Below are 17,827 nucleotides of genomic sequence, written 5' to 3' on the forward strand. Positions count from 1 at the left end.
TAAATACTTTTCAACGTGGACAAATTATTTTTCTAAAAAAAAAGATTAATTTAAATTTTTTCCTCTTCTAAGCAAGGAAACAAAATAAACAAAAACCGAATGAATCGACGTTGATTAATGTGGCATAAAAATTATGCCTTATTATTCAAAAACTTTTTGCCCGCTAATAAACTAAATAGTAAAAATTATGAATAATATCAATAGTGAAAATGATAAACAATAAAATTTTCCCCCATTAACTACTTACTTTTGTGTAAACGAGTTTCATAAGTGGATGCCAAGTTTTTTTCAAATTTGTGTGGTTAGTTTTTAAAGCTATGATCAAAAAACGCAACATGTACAGAAAAAGAGTATATATATATATATATATATATATATATATATATATATATATATATATATATATATATATATATATATATATATATATATATATATATATATATATATATATATATATATATATATATATATATATATATATATATATATTCCTTTTTTGTACACGTTATTCGCGTTTTTCATATAATGCTAAAAAATGGGAAAATGCCAATTTTTGAAGTCTTCAAATTTAAAACTCGACAAGCGGAATTTACAAATATAATAATTTAGAATGATTCTTTAGAAAATGCTATAGGAATAAACCAATAGCACCAATGATATGCCTAAGAACACATTTGCATGCTCTAAGCTGATATGATATATTTGCTAAGTATATTAGGCAGATATAAAACACTCTTTTCTTTTATGAAGAGCATCTTTAATATTAACCAAAACACATAATGCTTTGTATAAGAATTATTATTCTGATGAAAAACATTAACACCGAAGAGCAGCATTTAAATTCAAAGCAAAATAATATTCTATGAACAATGACTTTAGATATTTGAACAGTATGAAAGGATTACTTGAAAGTTACTGAAAAAAATTTATTTCCCGTTAACCATTATCATTGTATTGTGCAACTTTGACTCAGTTTTCGAAAGAAAAGAGAATTAAAAATAGTTCTTATTACCAAAGTGAAAAATGCCAAGTTACCTAATTTGTGCAGATATTTTGAAGTTAATTTTTCTGCGTATCATATCATGCGGTAAATCGATAATTTATGAGAGTTTAATTACCTAACTGTGGGATATTTTAGTGGTTTTTATCTCATCTGAAGCAAATGTATCTGCTTCAATTGTATTTAAAGTAAATTTATTTTTACAAGGTTTTATGAAAATGCAATTTTTATGATTCCATAAGTCTTTAGACCTTAAAATTTGGTTTTAAGGTTTTAATACAAGTCTAAGATGTGTTGAATAGTTGTTCAAATAAAAAAAAAGTCCCGATTTCTGCTCAAGATTTGAGTTTTGTTTTCCCTTGTACTATAAAATCTTTGCTAAGAAAGGTGTTGAGCAACTGATATTTCAGGGTTATTAAAACGGGAGTGCTACATGAAAGAGCAATGCATTTTCATTGCTGAGCATTCTTCTGTGCTTTCCTGGTCGAGTAATTTTTAAGTTTTATTGATCAGAATCAATCAGTCTTCCACATCATGCAATTTAACGCTGTTGGATTTTTTTTGAAGTATCCCGAGTTATTGCAACAACCCTAGGGGTAACATAAAAAATGAAAGTTAGTGCCGTATTAACAAAATTCCTCCATATTTGAGCAAGTGTTACCGCAGAACCTTTTCTTTACTTCCTTAACTTTTATTTCAGCTAACTCATAACTGACCCAATCCTTGAAGGTGGAAATTCTGCGCAATATGCACGATATTCAGTCGAATTTTGGGGGAATTGCTATTAAAAATTTTGGCAAAATAGTGCGTAAGTGCTTGCAAAACCGCAATAACATTTGTCTGATATGTTATTGCGTGAATATACTAAATACTAAGCACTTAATTAAATAATAAAACAAAATCATAATTTTTAATTAAAACCTGCGTTTACTATCGAAATTATTTTCCACTTGAAGTGCATCCTGTACAAATGGGTGGTTCAACTCCGTTTCGTAGGAAAAAATATTTACTCTTTTTAGCAAAATACATATATAATTTTACCTTTTATAGGGCCATTTTTAATTACAATCTTGCGTTTACTATCGAAATTACTTTTCGCTTGAACATCAGTGCATCCTGTACAAATGTGTGGTTTAGCTCCGCTTCTCTGAAAAAATATTTACTCTTTTCAGCAAAATACAGATATAATTTAACAGATATAATTTAACCCTTTATAGGGCAATTTTTTTCAATGAAGGCTATGTCAAAATATTTTCGGGATTGATATCGATTCGCAAAAAGAAATTCATTTTGAGCGATGCAAAAATTAATTTTGTTTTTAAGAATATTTTTTCTTTTAGGGGGGGGGGGGAGGTGAAGGTAGATGGGTATTTCAAAATTTAATCTACTGTAAATAATAGGCCAGAATATTTAATCAGCGTTTAAAAATATTCGCATTTATACATTCTGTGTTCATAACTACAAATAAATTCGATGAGAAATGATCTAATTTATTAACGCTTAACACACAATCAAAAATACCTCCCCAATAATGGCACCGCTTCTGGACCTAATTTGGCATTCAAAAATTTATGAATTTGGAGGGAAGTATACTTCCCACCACCTTAAATAAGATTAAGGTATGAGAAAAGTAAAATATTTCAAATTCATCTTAGTGACAGCATTCTTAAGTATAGTGCTAATCTTTCAGCACTCAACCTAGTGGAGCACAATCTCCGAAGTGGATAAAAATCTTGTGGTCCTAAAAAGTTACTGTGGATATTAACTCTTTCGTTATTTTGTTCACATACGATACTGTCTTGAGATGTTTTATTATTTCTAGATTTTGTCTTGCGATCTTATGCTCGTAGCATATCACGGCTCAAATATAATTTGTACCACGAGAGTTTGACTGAATGTTGGTGTGTAGTGTTTCATAATAGAAACTGAATGATTTTTGTGAATATCTTTTTAGTTTTTCTTATAGAAATTTAAACATAATTTCAGTTTTTATTGCAGGCATTCACAATGTTGAAAAAGGTATGCACCCGTGTTTACGTTAGTTAGATCTGTGAAATTTACCATTAAAAAGGGTACATGGGCGTATGAGTTGCATTTTATTACAATAATGGCATTTAAATTGCATAATTTAGTTGCATGTAAGTTGCATATATTTTATGGTATTGTGGCGCCAGGCATGATGCGTAGTTGCCAAAGGAATCTGCTGGATTACACACACAGGATCGGAAATTTTGTACCTTTCTTCAGTATTTAGGAGGCTTCGAGCATTGTTCTGAGCACACTCACACTTAACTTTTACTTTTCTGTCTTTATCTTATTGTTATGTTTCAGTTGGTAATAAATTGTTGTTTGATTTTGTCATAGTTGTCCTCAACTTAATGTGAGAGGGTTCCTCCCCCTCATTTGGTGACCCTTGTGTTTATTGCATATATAATTGCATATATATGTTTATGGTACCTAAGTTGCATAAAAATGAATACGTTGCATTTTATTAAAACATACAGTTATGACATTGTTAAGCTTTTTTATGTACTATAAACATTAGAAATAAAATGTAAAATACTAAAAAAAATTTTTTGATTAGTTTTTGTAGTAAACTGTTAAGTATTAAAATTTTGCTGAAAATATTTACTTTAGCAGAAATATATAAAAATTGTTTTAAAAGTAGGGTTTCACTAATTTATGAAAATACGTATGTTCTAATGATTAAATTATTCTTATTAATACTTTAAAATTGAAGGAAACTGAATTTCGGTACATCAAAAATTGCATTTTTTGATATTTGCATATTTTTCAAAATATATCGAGTTTATAAAAAGGAGGAAATTTTATTTTCTAAGAGGCTAAGAATTATAGCTGCTCTTTGAAATAATATTGCTGCTCTTCTTTTCATTTGTTTCATTTACATTTACAATTGTACATATAACAATACTATGAAAACAATAAAAGCAATGTACAACACTTCACAAATAAGACATTAAATGTATTCTCCTTTACAGTTTCTATTCTCATGGTGATAGCATATAGTCAAAATACATCCACTGGCCGATATAATGCGGTATATCCACAGCATCTGGCTCGAAGATGATCTACAAATACCAAAGCTTCTGTAACATGTTCAACCAGAGCAGAACATTCGCACATGAGCACATATGTTATTCCATTATCAGGGAAGAGCTTTTTATGAAAAGTTAATCTTCGTAATCCTAAATGTTTTGGCAAGCATTTGTAAACTTGGCGAGCACCTGTCCAAGTCAGCCAGTTTCTTTCGAGTTTCTCTCTGTCTTCACCAGGAAAAACTCGAAATGCTGAAATAATGTAGCCAGTTCTGTCATCTATGGGCTGTTTTGCTAAACAGTCTAGAGAAGGTTTTACAATGCTAGCCACTTCTTCATATCCAGCTAGAAAATAAAATAAAAATTAAGCACATACAATAATAATACAGAACATTTATAATCTTTTTATGCGATATATAATCTTTTTGATATATATAGAGGCGTACAAAAGGCCACAATATTGTTATTTTAATATTATTGCAACAGAAAATACGATAAAAAGTATTTGTTTCTCAATAAGAGGCAGTTTTTATTTGCATATTTTAAAATATTTATGCATCTTCTAAAAGTTGAATGTATAAATGGCCGAAAACTGAAAGAAGTTATTAATGTATGCTGGCCGGAGGCTTTAGCATGCCACTGTATATATTCTAAATTTAGACTAAATTTATTTTGAATAATTATTTATATGCAAATTTCGACATTATTCATTGTAGAAATTTTGAATAATTGATCACTAACTCCATTAGTCTTGACTAATTTTTCTGAGTAAATTTTTGAACAACAGGAGTAAATACATAATATATCTTTTTCATTCAAACTGGAACAACGATTACAGTTGCAATTTTATTACAGATAATAATTACATGGTAATCAATTACATAATCAATTAATTTTAATCTATATTATAAGTAATCACGATAATTCTCATTTATTTTCCACGATAACTCAAATTAATCTCCGAATGCATTATGGTTTCTAAAACCTATTCTTTAAAATGTACAATAATTTTGTAGAGTATGATACATAGTAAAAAGTGTAACGTATTTGCAATGTTATCTACTTGCTATTAAAGAAACAATGACGAAGTAGACTTACGGTTAAAATGTTTATGATTGCATATAAAACGCTAAAATTAAAACTCCGTATTAAAATGTACCAAAAGTGTACTGAGATATTGTAAAATAATAATTTTAAAATTTTTTCTTAAGGGCTATCTGCGCTACGAATTTTTTTAAAGTTATTTAGTAGTTCAACATGTAGCATTATTAGATATTTTTTCTGGAACAATATCTAATAACGTTATGGATGCATTAAATCCATTTACTTCCAAAATACTTGCTAGAAATAAAATTTTCCGGCATTTACAGAACGTAATTGCTGTTAAATTAAACAAAATATTTGCAACGGTACTAGAATTCATAATTGTATTTTCTCAACTAAAAACAAGGAGAGAAATTTTATTTGTATTCAACCAGAGTTCATAAGTAAGTTTCCGAATTTTTCTTTTTAAAAAATTACCAATTCCTGTAAAAATTTAATCACTATAATTAATTCGCTTAGCTTAATAAAAAGGTATTTTGTCAGCAAGATAAAGTTGAAGAAACTTTTTTTTATTTTACTCCTTTTTTCTAGAAAAAAAATACAGAAAATTATGACAAAACATTTTTCTTTTGTAATTTGTATATCCTATTATATTTATCCATTTCACATCTGTTCCTGCAATGCAAGAGCATTTGATATTTCTTTAATGGAATCTTTTAAAAATAGTTCATTAATGAGAAGATAAAAAGTAATCCTAAAATTGACTTCAATTAAGTGAAACTAAATACGAAATGATGAAATCTGTTCTTACGACATAACTTGTTAAAAGGACCCAAACGAGGAAATCTTTACATCGGGTGTGGCTGTCAGCAAGGCGGAGTAATGCGAAAGGTTACATAATATGGATTAGTGGAAAGAATTTGGATTTTTTACGCTTATTAAAATAATTAAGCATGTTTTTCAAAAGCTATTGTAAGTTATTATCTGTTATTATATTATCCGAAAAAATGTAGCATATTTTGGGAATTATTTTCTTCCAGAAAATGGGATAAAACAAAATTCTAAAGAGAGCTTTTATTATTTAAAAATGGAACTTTAAAAATAAATTTTTTCAAATTGCAAATGGCGGATATGGTGAAACTTTTTAAAAAAAAAACGCAGAATCAGTATCACTTGCAAAGCTATTCATCTAATTAGAGTTTTGTATAAATATATTTTGGAACTTATATAGATCAATTTCGACTTCAGTTGGTTCCTCAGACCAAAATAGCTTCTATTTGCCATCAAAACCTTGCTCCTAACTTCAGTTTTAATATTTTATTTTATTTCATACTCTTCGTTGAATAACCGACCCAATTTTGGGTTTACGACATCTAATGTTCAACTCCGTAACCTTGTAATTTTGAATTCAATCCTGAAGACAAGGAACTCCTGGATCAAGTATTGGAAGAAATTTTGTCTTCATGGAGGACTTTTTGATGGAACTAACCTGCATTTTGCGTTACACGGTGAGAGAAATTACGAAAACTTTCCACGCTTAGACCGACGGCAAGGGGACTCTAACCAGAGATTCGTCAACCAAAGAGGATATTTCGTGATGAGGATCAAATCCTGAGGTGTTGCACGCCATGTTCTTAGGTGCATAAATTTTCCAAGCTCAAATCCTTGACAGCATTCTCAAGGGCAATAAACGTTTCGACAACAGCCTGTTTTGTTCGTTCTACTATTTTATTATTTGTATAAGATAGTAATTGTTTCTGTAGAATGATGCCTTTCGTGTTAATCTCTTATATCTTTTTCAAGGGCTATGTTAAATAAATTGCACGGTAGTGAATCACCTAGTCTCTTTCTATAGAATATCTATGATAAATCTGATATGCTCCATACTTGACACTTCGTAACATCATTCTGACATAGTTGATAAGTTTGGACGGGATTGTTATCAGTAACGACGCACTTATTCAATCGTTTCCGGACTGTTATCAATACCTGACGCGAAATTGAATTTAAGGTTGCATTGTTCTGAAATGTTCATATAAATTAATACCTTTATTCAATTATGTTGCAACGTTTTGTGTATGTGAAAGGAAAACTGAAATTTCGTTCATTTTCTGACTAGGTCACGAACCTAAATATCAACTGGAACTTTAAGTTAGTGGGCAATAAGAGTTCTAATTGTTTTCTGACTGCTGTAGGCAGAACATGCCACTTTTTCAGTAATGAATAGAATTTATTGGTCAATAATAATTTCGATGACTTTCTGACACATACACACACAAAAGTAAATAAATAAAAATTGATAGGCGTAAAAGGTGAATGAAGAAAACAAAAAAAACCGCTCCTTTAAAAACCATGTTTCTCAAGCGGAATAATAAGAAGAAAAAAAGAAAGAAAATAATTCTAATTTTGACTACCTTGAAAGAAAAACACTTTTTTCTTCTATCACCAGCTTATTATTGAAAAAAATTATACTATTAATTAAATAATCGGAGGTTTGATAATAATACATGTAAAAATTTGTTTAACACAAGCAGGATCTCAACTTCTGTTCATTAGTCATTTGCAAATAAATTCAAAGAGAAATCTCTTGTGACATAATTTTCATCTAAAAAAATAATTTTTCGTTGTTTCAATTCCTTTTTTCATGTTCAATTATTGAGATAGATAGAAGGTCGAATTTTTATTGTATTAAGGTCGATATATTAAAAGTCGTTATGCTTATTGTATATGTTTATTTTAAAAATAAATGAGTTTTCGATATATTTTACAATTTGGCTGTTAAGTAGGTTTTATTCATTGTACCAAATCATTGTACCAAGATATCCTTTTTAATTCTTTATAAGGCCATAGGAAGTATTCTCGCTAACTTAATTTTTTAATTTTGAGGGGAATTTATTTTCCTAGTGATGATTTGTGATGATCTGATAATGCTAGAAAATACAGAAAAATACCAATTGGAGGCTTTGCTTACATAAATGTACGTCACAGTAAAGGTTAGGGTAGAATCAAGAATAGAGGCCAACACGTTATACGTTCATTCATATAATCATTTCTGAACCAGCTTATTTGTAAAACGCATAATTTAAACAGAGAATAACCATAGAATAACCATAGAATAATAATAATAAAAGCACAGAGTTTATAAATTCGGATATTTATAGGCACAGAATTCTTTACAGTAGGAAAAATTCTAAAAATTTCTAGACCAGTTTACTGTTTAAAACTTAATTCAATTAACAACTACCGTTCAAATTTGTAATGTGCTATAATTTACTAATTATTTGATATTTTTTAGACACAAATATTGTACGCAACATTTCTTTAGGCAATCAATTATTCCTGCGCATGTCAAAACTTTTCTCTCAGTGAGTTAAACCACTCTCGAGAAAGTCAGTTTGACCCACTCTTAAAAAATGATTAATATAAATATAGACTTACGTAAAAAACATTATACGCTATTAAAAATGTGACTCGGAGATTTTGTTTTTATAAAAGTAGAAAATTGCTTATGGGAAGAGTGGGAAAAATCTATCCTTAATCAAAAATTTAAAGCGTTATTTTTTAGAGGTTTCAAGTTTAAAAATATCTCGCAGGTGATTGGGTGAGTAATTTTTGTTTACTTATTAATGGTTTACAACGCAAAAACTTTTAAAAGAACTCATGCATTACCAAAGAGGCTGCTCATCTGCAAAACATATGCAAGACTTTGTCATTTTACTCAGATAGTTGACTGATTTGTGGAACATATTTTAGAATATAAAATAAAATTAAAAAAATAGGCATCGATTGAAATTAAAAGCAACATTTTTAAGTTTCAAGTGTACTGCTAACTTTTATCAAAATGTTAAAATTTAAATTCTTTTTTGAAATTCACTAAAATTATATGCCAAACTCAAATTTCAACACGAAAAGTTACGTGTAAGCTAAAGTCAATATATAAGTTTTTTAGAAATGCTTGAATATTTAAAAACAAATTGCCTTATATTGTGAAATTTATGTAATTTATTTTGTAGACAAAGCTGAGTTCATTGAATGCGCAAAAAATAATATTTTTTTTCAAAAAGGATAATTTTAAACGTGTGCGATTCCCCATTTTTGAAAAACTATGTCCCGAATACCAGTAAGAAAAGTTTTACAGAAATGTCATAATACGAATGCTATTGTGTAGATAGCACTCATAAATAAGACAGCAGTATTTCAAATAAAATTTGTATACTTGAATAATTCCACAAAGAATGGAGGAATTTGAAACATCGCGTTTTGAAATGAGTTTATTTCGCTACTATAATTTTTTTTAATTACATAGAATTTTAGTAATTATCATTTACTCTCCAAGAAAGATCAATCTTAAGGAAAAGATATATTGTTACAAAAACAATGCATGATGAATTATGGTTTCTGAAAAGATTAATGGTTGTTGTAAAAATGTTATGAAGCACGTCTCTTAAGACTTTCTAGTTGTACTGGGTAATAAGAACAAAGCTTCTAATTGATGAAAACATAAAATAATATATAATAGTTTAATATACTTCAGTAGTAAAAAAAAATATTTTCTTTTCTTTTTGCATGCATCAAATGAGAAACTCATATGATAATTTTCAAATCATAAAGAAACAGTACGCAAAATAAAAAAAAAATGATATCACTCAGTACAGCTTTTGTTCTAATAATCTGATTGACGTATTTTCGCTGAATGAACATGCTTTTTCTTTCCAACGGATTTGGCTTTTTGACTATAATAATATGGAGGGGAGGGGGTAGTCAGAAACTGGAAGATATATGGTTCCGACAGTTAAGTGAGGAGAGCGGTCGAAAGTATGGGTATTATAATAGTCAAATGCGTTTGATTACCATATTTCCCAAGGGCTGCATGAAATTTCCCCAAATCTTGCTCACGTGATCGGACATATATTTTGCTCTCCTAGCCATAGGTTAAGAGTCGCTGAAGTAGAAAATAATATTAAGGGTGAATTATTAACTTCGCTTTCTGCGTATTTTGAGATATCTCGGGAATATTTCCAGCGAAAACAGTTTTGTGCATACAATTATAAATTTAGTTTATTCAAAGACAATTTCATGTAAAATTAATTTTCAATAATACTTTATTATTTTTTAATATACAAATTTTTGCAAATCATGCAGATTTTCTGCATTTTAAATTTTGTGATTTTAAATGATAAAATATATTATTTGAAAGAAATTAGTCAAATATAAATCTTAAATTTTTTATTTTTTTAAAAAATTTATTACTTAAAAACTATTCAATCGATTTTGCTTAAACTTTGTATTTTGTCATGTCAAATTACGTAGCTTAAAATGGTGGAAAATTTGTTTAGCTTACAATTCAAAATTCTTCAACCCTTATTAAAAAATGAAAAAAAAATATTTTTGCACGGAGGTATCTTTGGTATCTGTGAAGTAAATTTATAATCGTGAGTTAAATATTTTTTTGATTCTTTAAAAATTTCTGGAACTTTCAAAAAGGGAAAGTGAAATCGAAAAAATCATCGTAACGCATTCACGAGAGGAAAAATATTTGGGATGGGAATAATTATTCTCTAGGTGGGCACATAGGAATACTTTTCCCCCCACATTCATCTTCACTGTGCAATAACTCTCGGAGTGAACGAATCTTCTTCTCCACTCTATTGTTTTGTCAAAATCCTCAACATGCAACAGATGGCGATCCAATCATCATTTTTGTGTAAAAATGGACCGTTCTTCCCTTTTGATCTTTAATTAGCATTTTTGAGGTCACCCTTTTGTATATTGGTCCTTAGTTTGCGAAAATCCAAGGATTAGATCAAAAGTTATTTGGGATGATATCTTTATTTTGCGCAACGTAGTACTTCACAGAACAATTTACGTCCAAGTCATCTTGAAATTTTTTTATTTAGTTAATATTTTTCATTTCAATACTTGAGTTAATTGTTTTTTTTTCTAATTAAGTATCTTTTTGTTTTCAAAAAAGTATTCATTTTTTAAAAAAAATGGTAATTTAATTGGGGATATTTCTGACGATACCATAGAAGATCCGTTTATCAAAAAATTGTTGTAGAGCAGTATATATAATTCTGCCTCTTGGTTTATACATTTAGCAATGCTTTCTTATTTTGAAATTTATTGATTAGTAAAACTATAAATCTATTCAAATTTTCAACCAGAAAATAAATACAAATAATAAAATTCGATTTCTGAAAGTTTTTACACAGGATATATACTTTTACACGGTTTACTCAAATAAAAAGTTTAATGATAATCAGATTTTCTGTAATGACCATCTTTAATACGCATTTTTATGATATATGATACATAACTTAATATGATACTTGACTTAACTGAAGACGTTGTTAACACATCACAATTTAAAATATGAACGAAACTCATTTTCAATAGTTAAAATGTACTTTGTTTTAATTAATATTTTCAAAATTAAGTACATTTTACTTTGCACTGAATAATTCTGTAGCCATTAAAATCGCATGGCTGAAATGAAATCATTATAGCAGAAATCGCTGCTGCGTTATAATAGGCTGTTACAATTTTCTAAATGAGGGCTTCTGGATTTAATTCCACTATTTTTCTTTACGCTATCTCTTTCTTTACTACTTTTAATAAATTCTTTCTCATTTTTGAACATAAGATTATGCAAGTAAGGCCAATTTATCCAAAAAAGAACATTTGAGTCAAGTTTTTTTCTTATTTTTTAAATTTTTTTTTGTTTATAAACGACATTTATTTTATTAAAAGAATAAAGCTTTAAGGAATAAATTTTTTTCTTTATGTAAATCATAATAGCAGGGATGCAGTTGAAGGTTGTAGACATTCAAAAATGAAAAATAAAATTCGGTTTAGTTCAAAATAATATTTAAAACAATTTGCATAATCTTACTGAAGTAATTTAAAAATTTGATAAACGGATTGCCATTCATACGCCGAGAATTTTAATAAAATGAAATTATTTTCTAACTTGGAATAAATGGAAAAAAAGTAATCTTTCTGTTTTCAATCTTTTAAAAGTAATCTCTTTAAAAAAGTTATTTATATCCTTGTTCAAAACCGAATACTGATTGGAAAAAAAAATTCAAACTATGTATTTAAATATTTACAAAAAAATTAGTTTAGAAATAAGTATAAGTTAACTCCTCAGGGCATGATATTTCGGAGAATAAAAGTTGATTAACAAAACTTATTAACTTTAAATTACTATGACGTTCTAATGATATTGAAATAATTGTAAAAGGAAATAACATGTTAAAATAACAAAATGCTTATTTTATTTTATTTAAGATCTATATGTATACGAAATATTGAAAATTTGAATCAGGATTATCTTTCTTATTTGTTAAATTGTTTTTGAAATCAGAAGCAAAATTTAGAATTATAGTTTATTATTGGAATTACAGAATAATATTATTATATTATTGGAATTGCAAAAAAAAACCCCATTAATAAAGTAAAATTAAAAAGGGGGGCAATGTTTAATCCCCCTGGTAAGATTTATCATTGCTTGTTGAAGTTTGACAACCTTCCCACTGATAAGTATTTTAAGTAATCAGGGATAGCAATTCCTGCATTTTATTTGTGAAAGGTATAATATTGTGAGCAGAACTCTCAGAAATATAATAAGTAAGTAAATACAGTTTCATAATCATTTTCTATTATCATCCATTAAAAAAATTATGACGAGTTTTTAATAGTCGCACTTGACATTAATATTAAAATAACAAATGATTAAGAGGTTTTGAAAGTCAAGACAAATTGAATGAATAGTAGAGATTGACATGGTATGTTAACTTAAAACAACTGTTATTATGTATACATACACATATACATTCATATATGTATGTTTTGTTTAACTAAAAAGGCATTTTAATTTTTCTGTCCCCCTAATTTCAGTGTTTTTAATTATTAAGTAAGCATAAATATTAAAATTTCAAAAAAAATCTGTAACAACTCTCCAGTTATACGTCAATAAACAAAGTTTGGCATTTTTAATGAATTCAATTGCTTAAATCAATCCATACACACTTAAGTAATCTAAGTATAATACCTTTATAATACACAGGAAAATTTGGAATAAAATAATTATCTTGAAAAGAACAAGATTAGTTTTATTGCATTTCCAAAGCAAAGTCACGTTAATAAATTATGTTTTATTTTCTTCAGTTTGATAAAATAATCAACAGTAGGCAATGTACCGTAAAAGCCTTACGTCAGATTTAACAACTTAAATGAAATTATGCTGTGGAAGATGTATTCAACTTAAATGGCTTACCGCGAAGCATATCGGAAATACGAGATCTTTTGAAGGCTATAAATCTTTGCTGTCAATTACAGACTTTTCCTTGCAATTTCAGATGAAGTATATTTGCTTTAGCTGCATTCATGCTTGAATTTCCTTCTGTCGTTGAAATGTCAAGCCAACTCTTTGTCAGATAAACATTGGCCAAGACTTATAAATGTTGAACTTTTAAAAGATATTTTATATATCGCTAAATAGAAATTTTTTTTAAACAAAAAATTCTACCAAGTTTGCGTAGCTGTCAATTTGAGCTGTGGTAAAAGAGATTATTTTACATTTTTGAGCAAAATTTTATTTTTATAAGTAAAAAACACAAAACTTTTTTGTGTACATCCCACATTACTAAATATAAAAGAAAACATTTTTTAATGATACATGAAATAAAAGTTTTATAAATATATTATTACTATTTCTTATATAAAGATATAATTTACGTAGAATAATTCATGTATCAAATATCATAAATTTTCTTAACATTTTCTGATTTTTTTTTGTTTCGCTTAAAATATTCCTGAAATATGGCGAAATACGCAAAAAGTAAAAATAAGGTTAAAAGGGCCCAAACTTTAAGCTTCTCTACTGACCTGATTAATAAGACAATATTTCTCAGAATGCTGCTATCTCCTACATTTTGAGGGTCAGAATTTCGAACCAGCCTATTGAGAAGGTTTATTCACAGAAAGTGCGTTTTTGTCTATAATTTTTTTAGCTCAAAATAACTGCTGCACTTATTAATTAACATACTAGAGGTCTTTCCTTTGAACCATTAAGATTGAGTCCTAGTACATGAAAATCCAATCATTAGCTCAAAAGTTATTCAGGGTGGTTCATTTTTTGTGCACTGTACATCAATTACAAATGGGATTTTCGGCAATTTACATTTTCGGTAATACAAAATAGTATTGATCCCAATTAGTTAGGATTAGCGATATTCTACTGCACTTTCTAAAACAACATTCCATTACAATAATGATTAATAAAAATATTTTACCTATTTCAAATTGATATTGGAAAGATTTTTCATTAAAAATATTAGAGATTCTTATAGACCTACGTGAACTTGCTTAAAAGCTTTAAATACTCACACTAAATTTGACTGCGTGAAAAATAATTTGCTCTATGGTAGATAAAAATTGTGACATTTATGTAGAGATGATGTTCTTAAAATCTCTTTTAAAAACTTATATTTCCATAAGCAGAATGAATTTGTCAAAATTTCTTTCATTTTCTACTGTATTTTTTAAAACAACATAATGATTCGTAAAAATATATTATCTATTTCTCTTGTGAACAGCTACTGAGATCCAGGGAACTTTTGGATTCATATAGTATCACTAGAGCTTTTTCTCTTGGTCTCTATATTTTTTTTCTCTCTCTGTTTGCTCTTTATATGGTTCTTTGTATTTATTGCTGCAGTTCTGTTATAAGCTTGCCATTAGAAAAAAATTGACCTGATTACGGAAAAATTTCTTATTAAAACTATTGGAGATTCTTATTAAAGGACGTGAACTTGCTTAAGGGCATTGAATGCTCGCACTAATTTTGACTGCATGGAGAAAAAAAATAATTTGCCGTTATGTTAAACGAAATTTTGAAACAGATTAAGAGATGATGTACCTGAAATCTCTTTTAAAAACTTATACTTTTTATAAACAGAATGAATTTGTCGAAATTTCTTTCTTGTATGAAAATTTTATACTAATAAGTAATGATTTATTGCAATGGTAATTCATTGTTAACGGTAATTTTGAGAAATCTTCCCTGTGAAAAATCGATATTGTGTGCAAAAAGAAAGTTTTTGTTATATTATTTGAAATTAATAATTTGTTTTTAAGTGAGTAGTTTTTTTGCGGTTGGAATAATTTAAAGAAAGGGGAGAAAGTTCGATCTGGATATTTTTTTACATTCTTTCCGAAACTAATTCACAGTTAAATTTAGAATCAACGCTTCTTCAGGGGTATTTTGTATAATAGAATTAAACCAAGAAACTGTTTAAATACTGGAGCGAAGTTTTTGTTTTAAATTTCTTTAGCTATAAATTAAAATTATAAATAACTCCTCACAATTAAATTTAATTATTTTCATTGCTAAGTGGTTCTTAATTTTTTTCATAATTTAAATAACCAGTTGTTCTTTTCGTTTCTTTTACTTGCGAACGATTTCTTACAATTAACTTAACGAATTTCCATGAACAATTAATTTTTGCTTAGTAATATTTAAATTTTCTTCTTTTAAAAGGGCAAAGTTTGAACATGGGAGTATAAAAAAATACGAGAAAAAACTACTAATTAATACATTTCAGCTAATACAATTTCAATCATAAGGGACATTATATATATAATGAGAGACAGAGAATATCATTCTTGATTTTGTATTGAGTTTAGAAATGTTTCTTTTAATGAAAGGAATAAACTTAACAAGAATGTTTTTTTTTGTTGCCTTTAAAAATACTAAAAGTTTTATTTTAACACGAAAAAGGAAACTGCATTTTTTATCATTTTACTAAAATAAAATAAAAAATAAAAGTTTGTTTCGAAATCGAATATATAGTTTCAATTGAATTCTACTCATGAATAATACATCAAAAAATAAATCTCTACAATATATCAATCTAATAAGCCAATTCTTCTTTCAATGACAAGATTAAAATTACGTTTCTCAGAATTAAAAAAAAAATTGTTTTTCGTTAAAAATCTAACAAACGTCATGTTAATCACTTTCAAATTTCTTGGAACACATAATTTGTCAATAAATCGAGTATAAATGTCAAGTGTGAACGACACACTGTAGTTTAAGGACATAATTTAGTCATGATCGATTGAGTAATGTAACGGTGACCAAGTGAGTCTGCTTAGCTTATTTATTTCCAAACTGGCTTGATTTAATTGCTTTTCCACTTGTTTAGCAGAGAAGTGGTATTTAATTGAAAATTCTTTTCAAACCACGTCAGGTAATAGGTTTAAAAACTACACATTCCCATTGTCAGTCAAAGATATTACCCTAAATACCAAGATCAAGTATAGTTGATGAAAAGGATTAGATCAGAATTTTCTAAATTACTTTCATATTTTTCTAAAGCATATTCACACTCGATTATCAAATGCTTGATTATATGGCACAGTCAGTTATCCATTACCAAAGTTACAGTTAATGATATTTACTTAAACACATCAAATATAGTTAATGAAAAGTATCGAATCAGAACTTTTCTAAACTGCCTTTTATATTTTTCTGTAATATATTCACTCCTATTTATCCATTACTTGATTATATAGCACAATCAATTACCTTCGTAGATGGATATAAATGTATCGGAAAAAGGCATGTGTGTTACCGGCAAAGTGTGAAACGCCGTCATTCTATACAATGCCTAGGGATTGTATATAATACCGGATGTTTTTAAGCAAGGTATGAAATATGAGTAGTATTACATACTTTCTCTAGGCATTTTATATAATACCTAGGCATTCTATAGAATGACAAGTGCTATTTAGGCTAAGTATGAAAAAAACGTCCTGATGAGGTTATTATGTAAATGATGCGCATTTCTCAAAAAAAAATGTTACTCAGAAAAAATAATGAGAGTGCTATTAAAAAAAAATATTCAAAAGTGTAAAGAAAAATGAAATTTGTACAAAACATAATTTATGCCTTTATTATTAAGGGAAACAAAATTTTCGTAAAAAAAATTCACATTTAAGTCACAATTATTTTCAGTTTAGGAACAATTATTGCACAAAATATCCATTTCATCACCTTTACTAGCATGGCCACAGAAGATTTTATACTTTGCCGGTTTCCTATTTGGCATTCTATAGAATGCCTAGGAAATGTGCGAAATATATATCATTTCATACATTGTCGGCTAGTTTTAGGCATTATATACAATGCCGGATTTCAAACTTTGCCTGTAATATATGCATTACTTCTGGAAGAAATTTTGCCTTACAGATAGTCTCAAAATTTAAACATAATTTATATATGAGAAAGCTAATAATATGATAATAATGAGAAATCAAACACCAAGATCAGATTCATTGGATTATTTTGAAAATACCAACATTAGTGCATTTTGGATATTGTCTGTTTATAAGAGTTGATGTTTTCTTACACACCACTATACTATACCTTTTGAAACTACAGTTCGCCATTAAAATATGCATGTTTTTAGTTGTGGAATAGGGATATTTCAATTTTATCTGTAAACTGTATTAAATAATATTATAATATTTAATTTCCATCGGCTTCGGTTTTATTAAGCCTAGTTCGAATTCATATTAACTTTTTTCTCTGTGCTGTGACTATTTTTTATTAACAAATTTTGATGTCAAGTAGTTGCCACAACTTTTAGTGTTTTAGCCTGGTCGGTAGGAAGCTGGGCCCATGTCCGAGAGTTCGTGGGTTCGAACCCTGCCGGCC

General features: G+C 28.0%; 1 protein-coding gene across 2 annotated transcripts in view; it reads right to left on the reverse strand.

Annotated features, from left to right (window-relative positions):
• Window positions 1–1,134: 1,134 nt before the first annotated feature.
• Window positions 1,135–17,827, reverse strand: part of LOC107443977 (uncharacterized) — a 159,412-nt gene continuing 142,719 nt past the window's right edge. For both annotated transcript variants that reach the window (XM_016058006.4, XM_016058008.4), the window contains exon 4: window positions 1,135–4,404. In XM_016058006.4, coding sequence (XP_015913492.1) covers window positions 4,031–4,404 — 374 coding nt within the window. In that variant the 3' untranslated portion in view covers window positions 1,135–4,030. The remainder of the gene's footprint in view (window positions 4,405–17,827) is intronic.

Source organism: Parasteatoda tepidariorum, chromosome 11, assembly GCF_982258835.1.
Source record: "Parasteatoda tepidariorum strain Cologne lab strain chromosome 11, Ptep-v5.0, whole genome shotgun sequence".
NCBI lineage: Eukaryota > Metazoa > Arthropoda > Arachnida > Araneae > Theridiidae > Parasteatoda > Parasteatoda tepidariorum.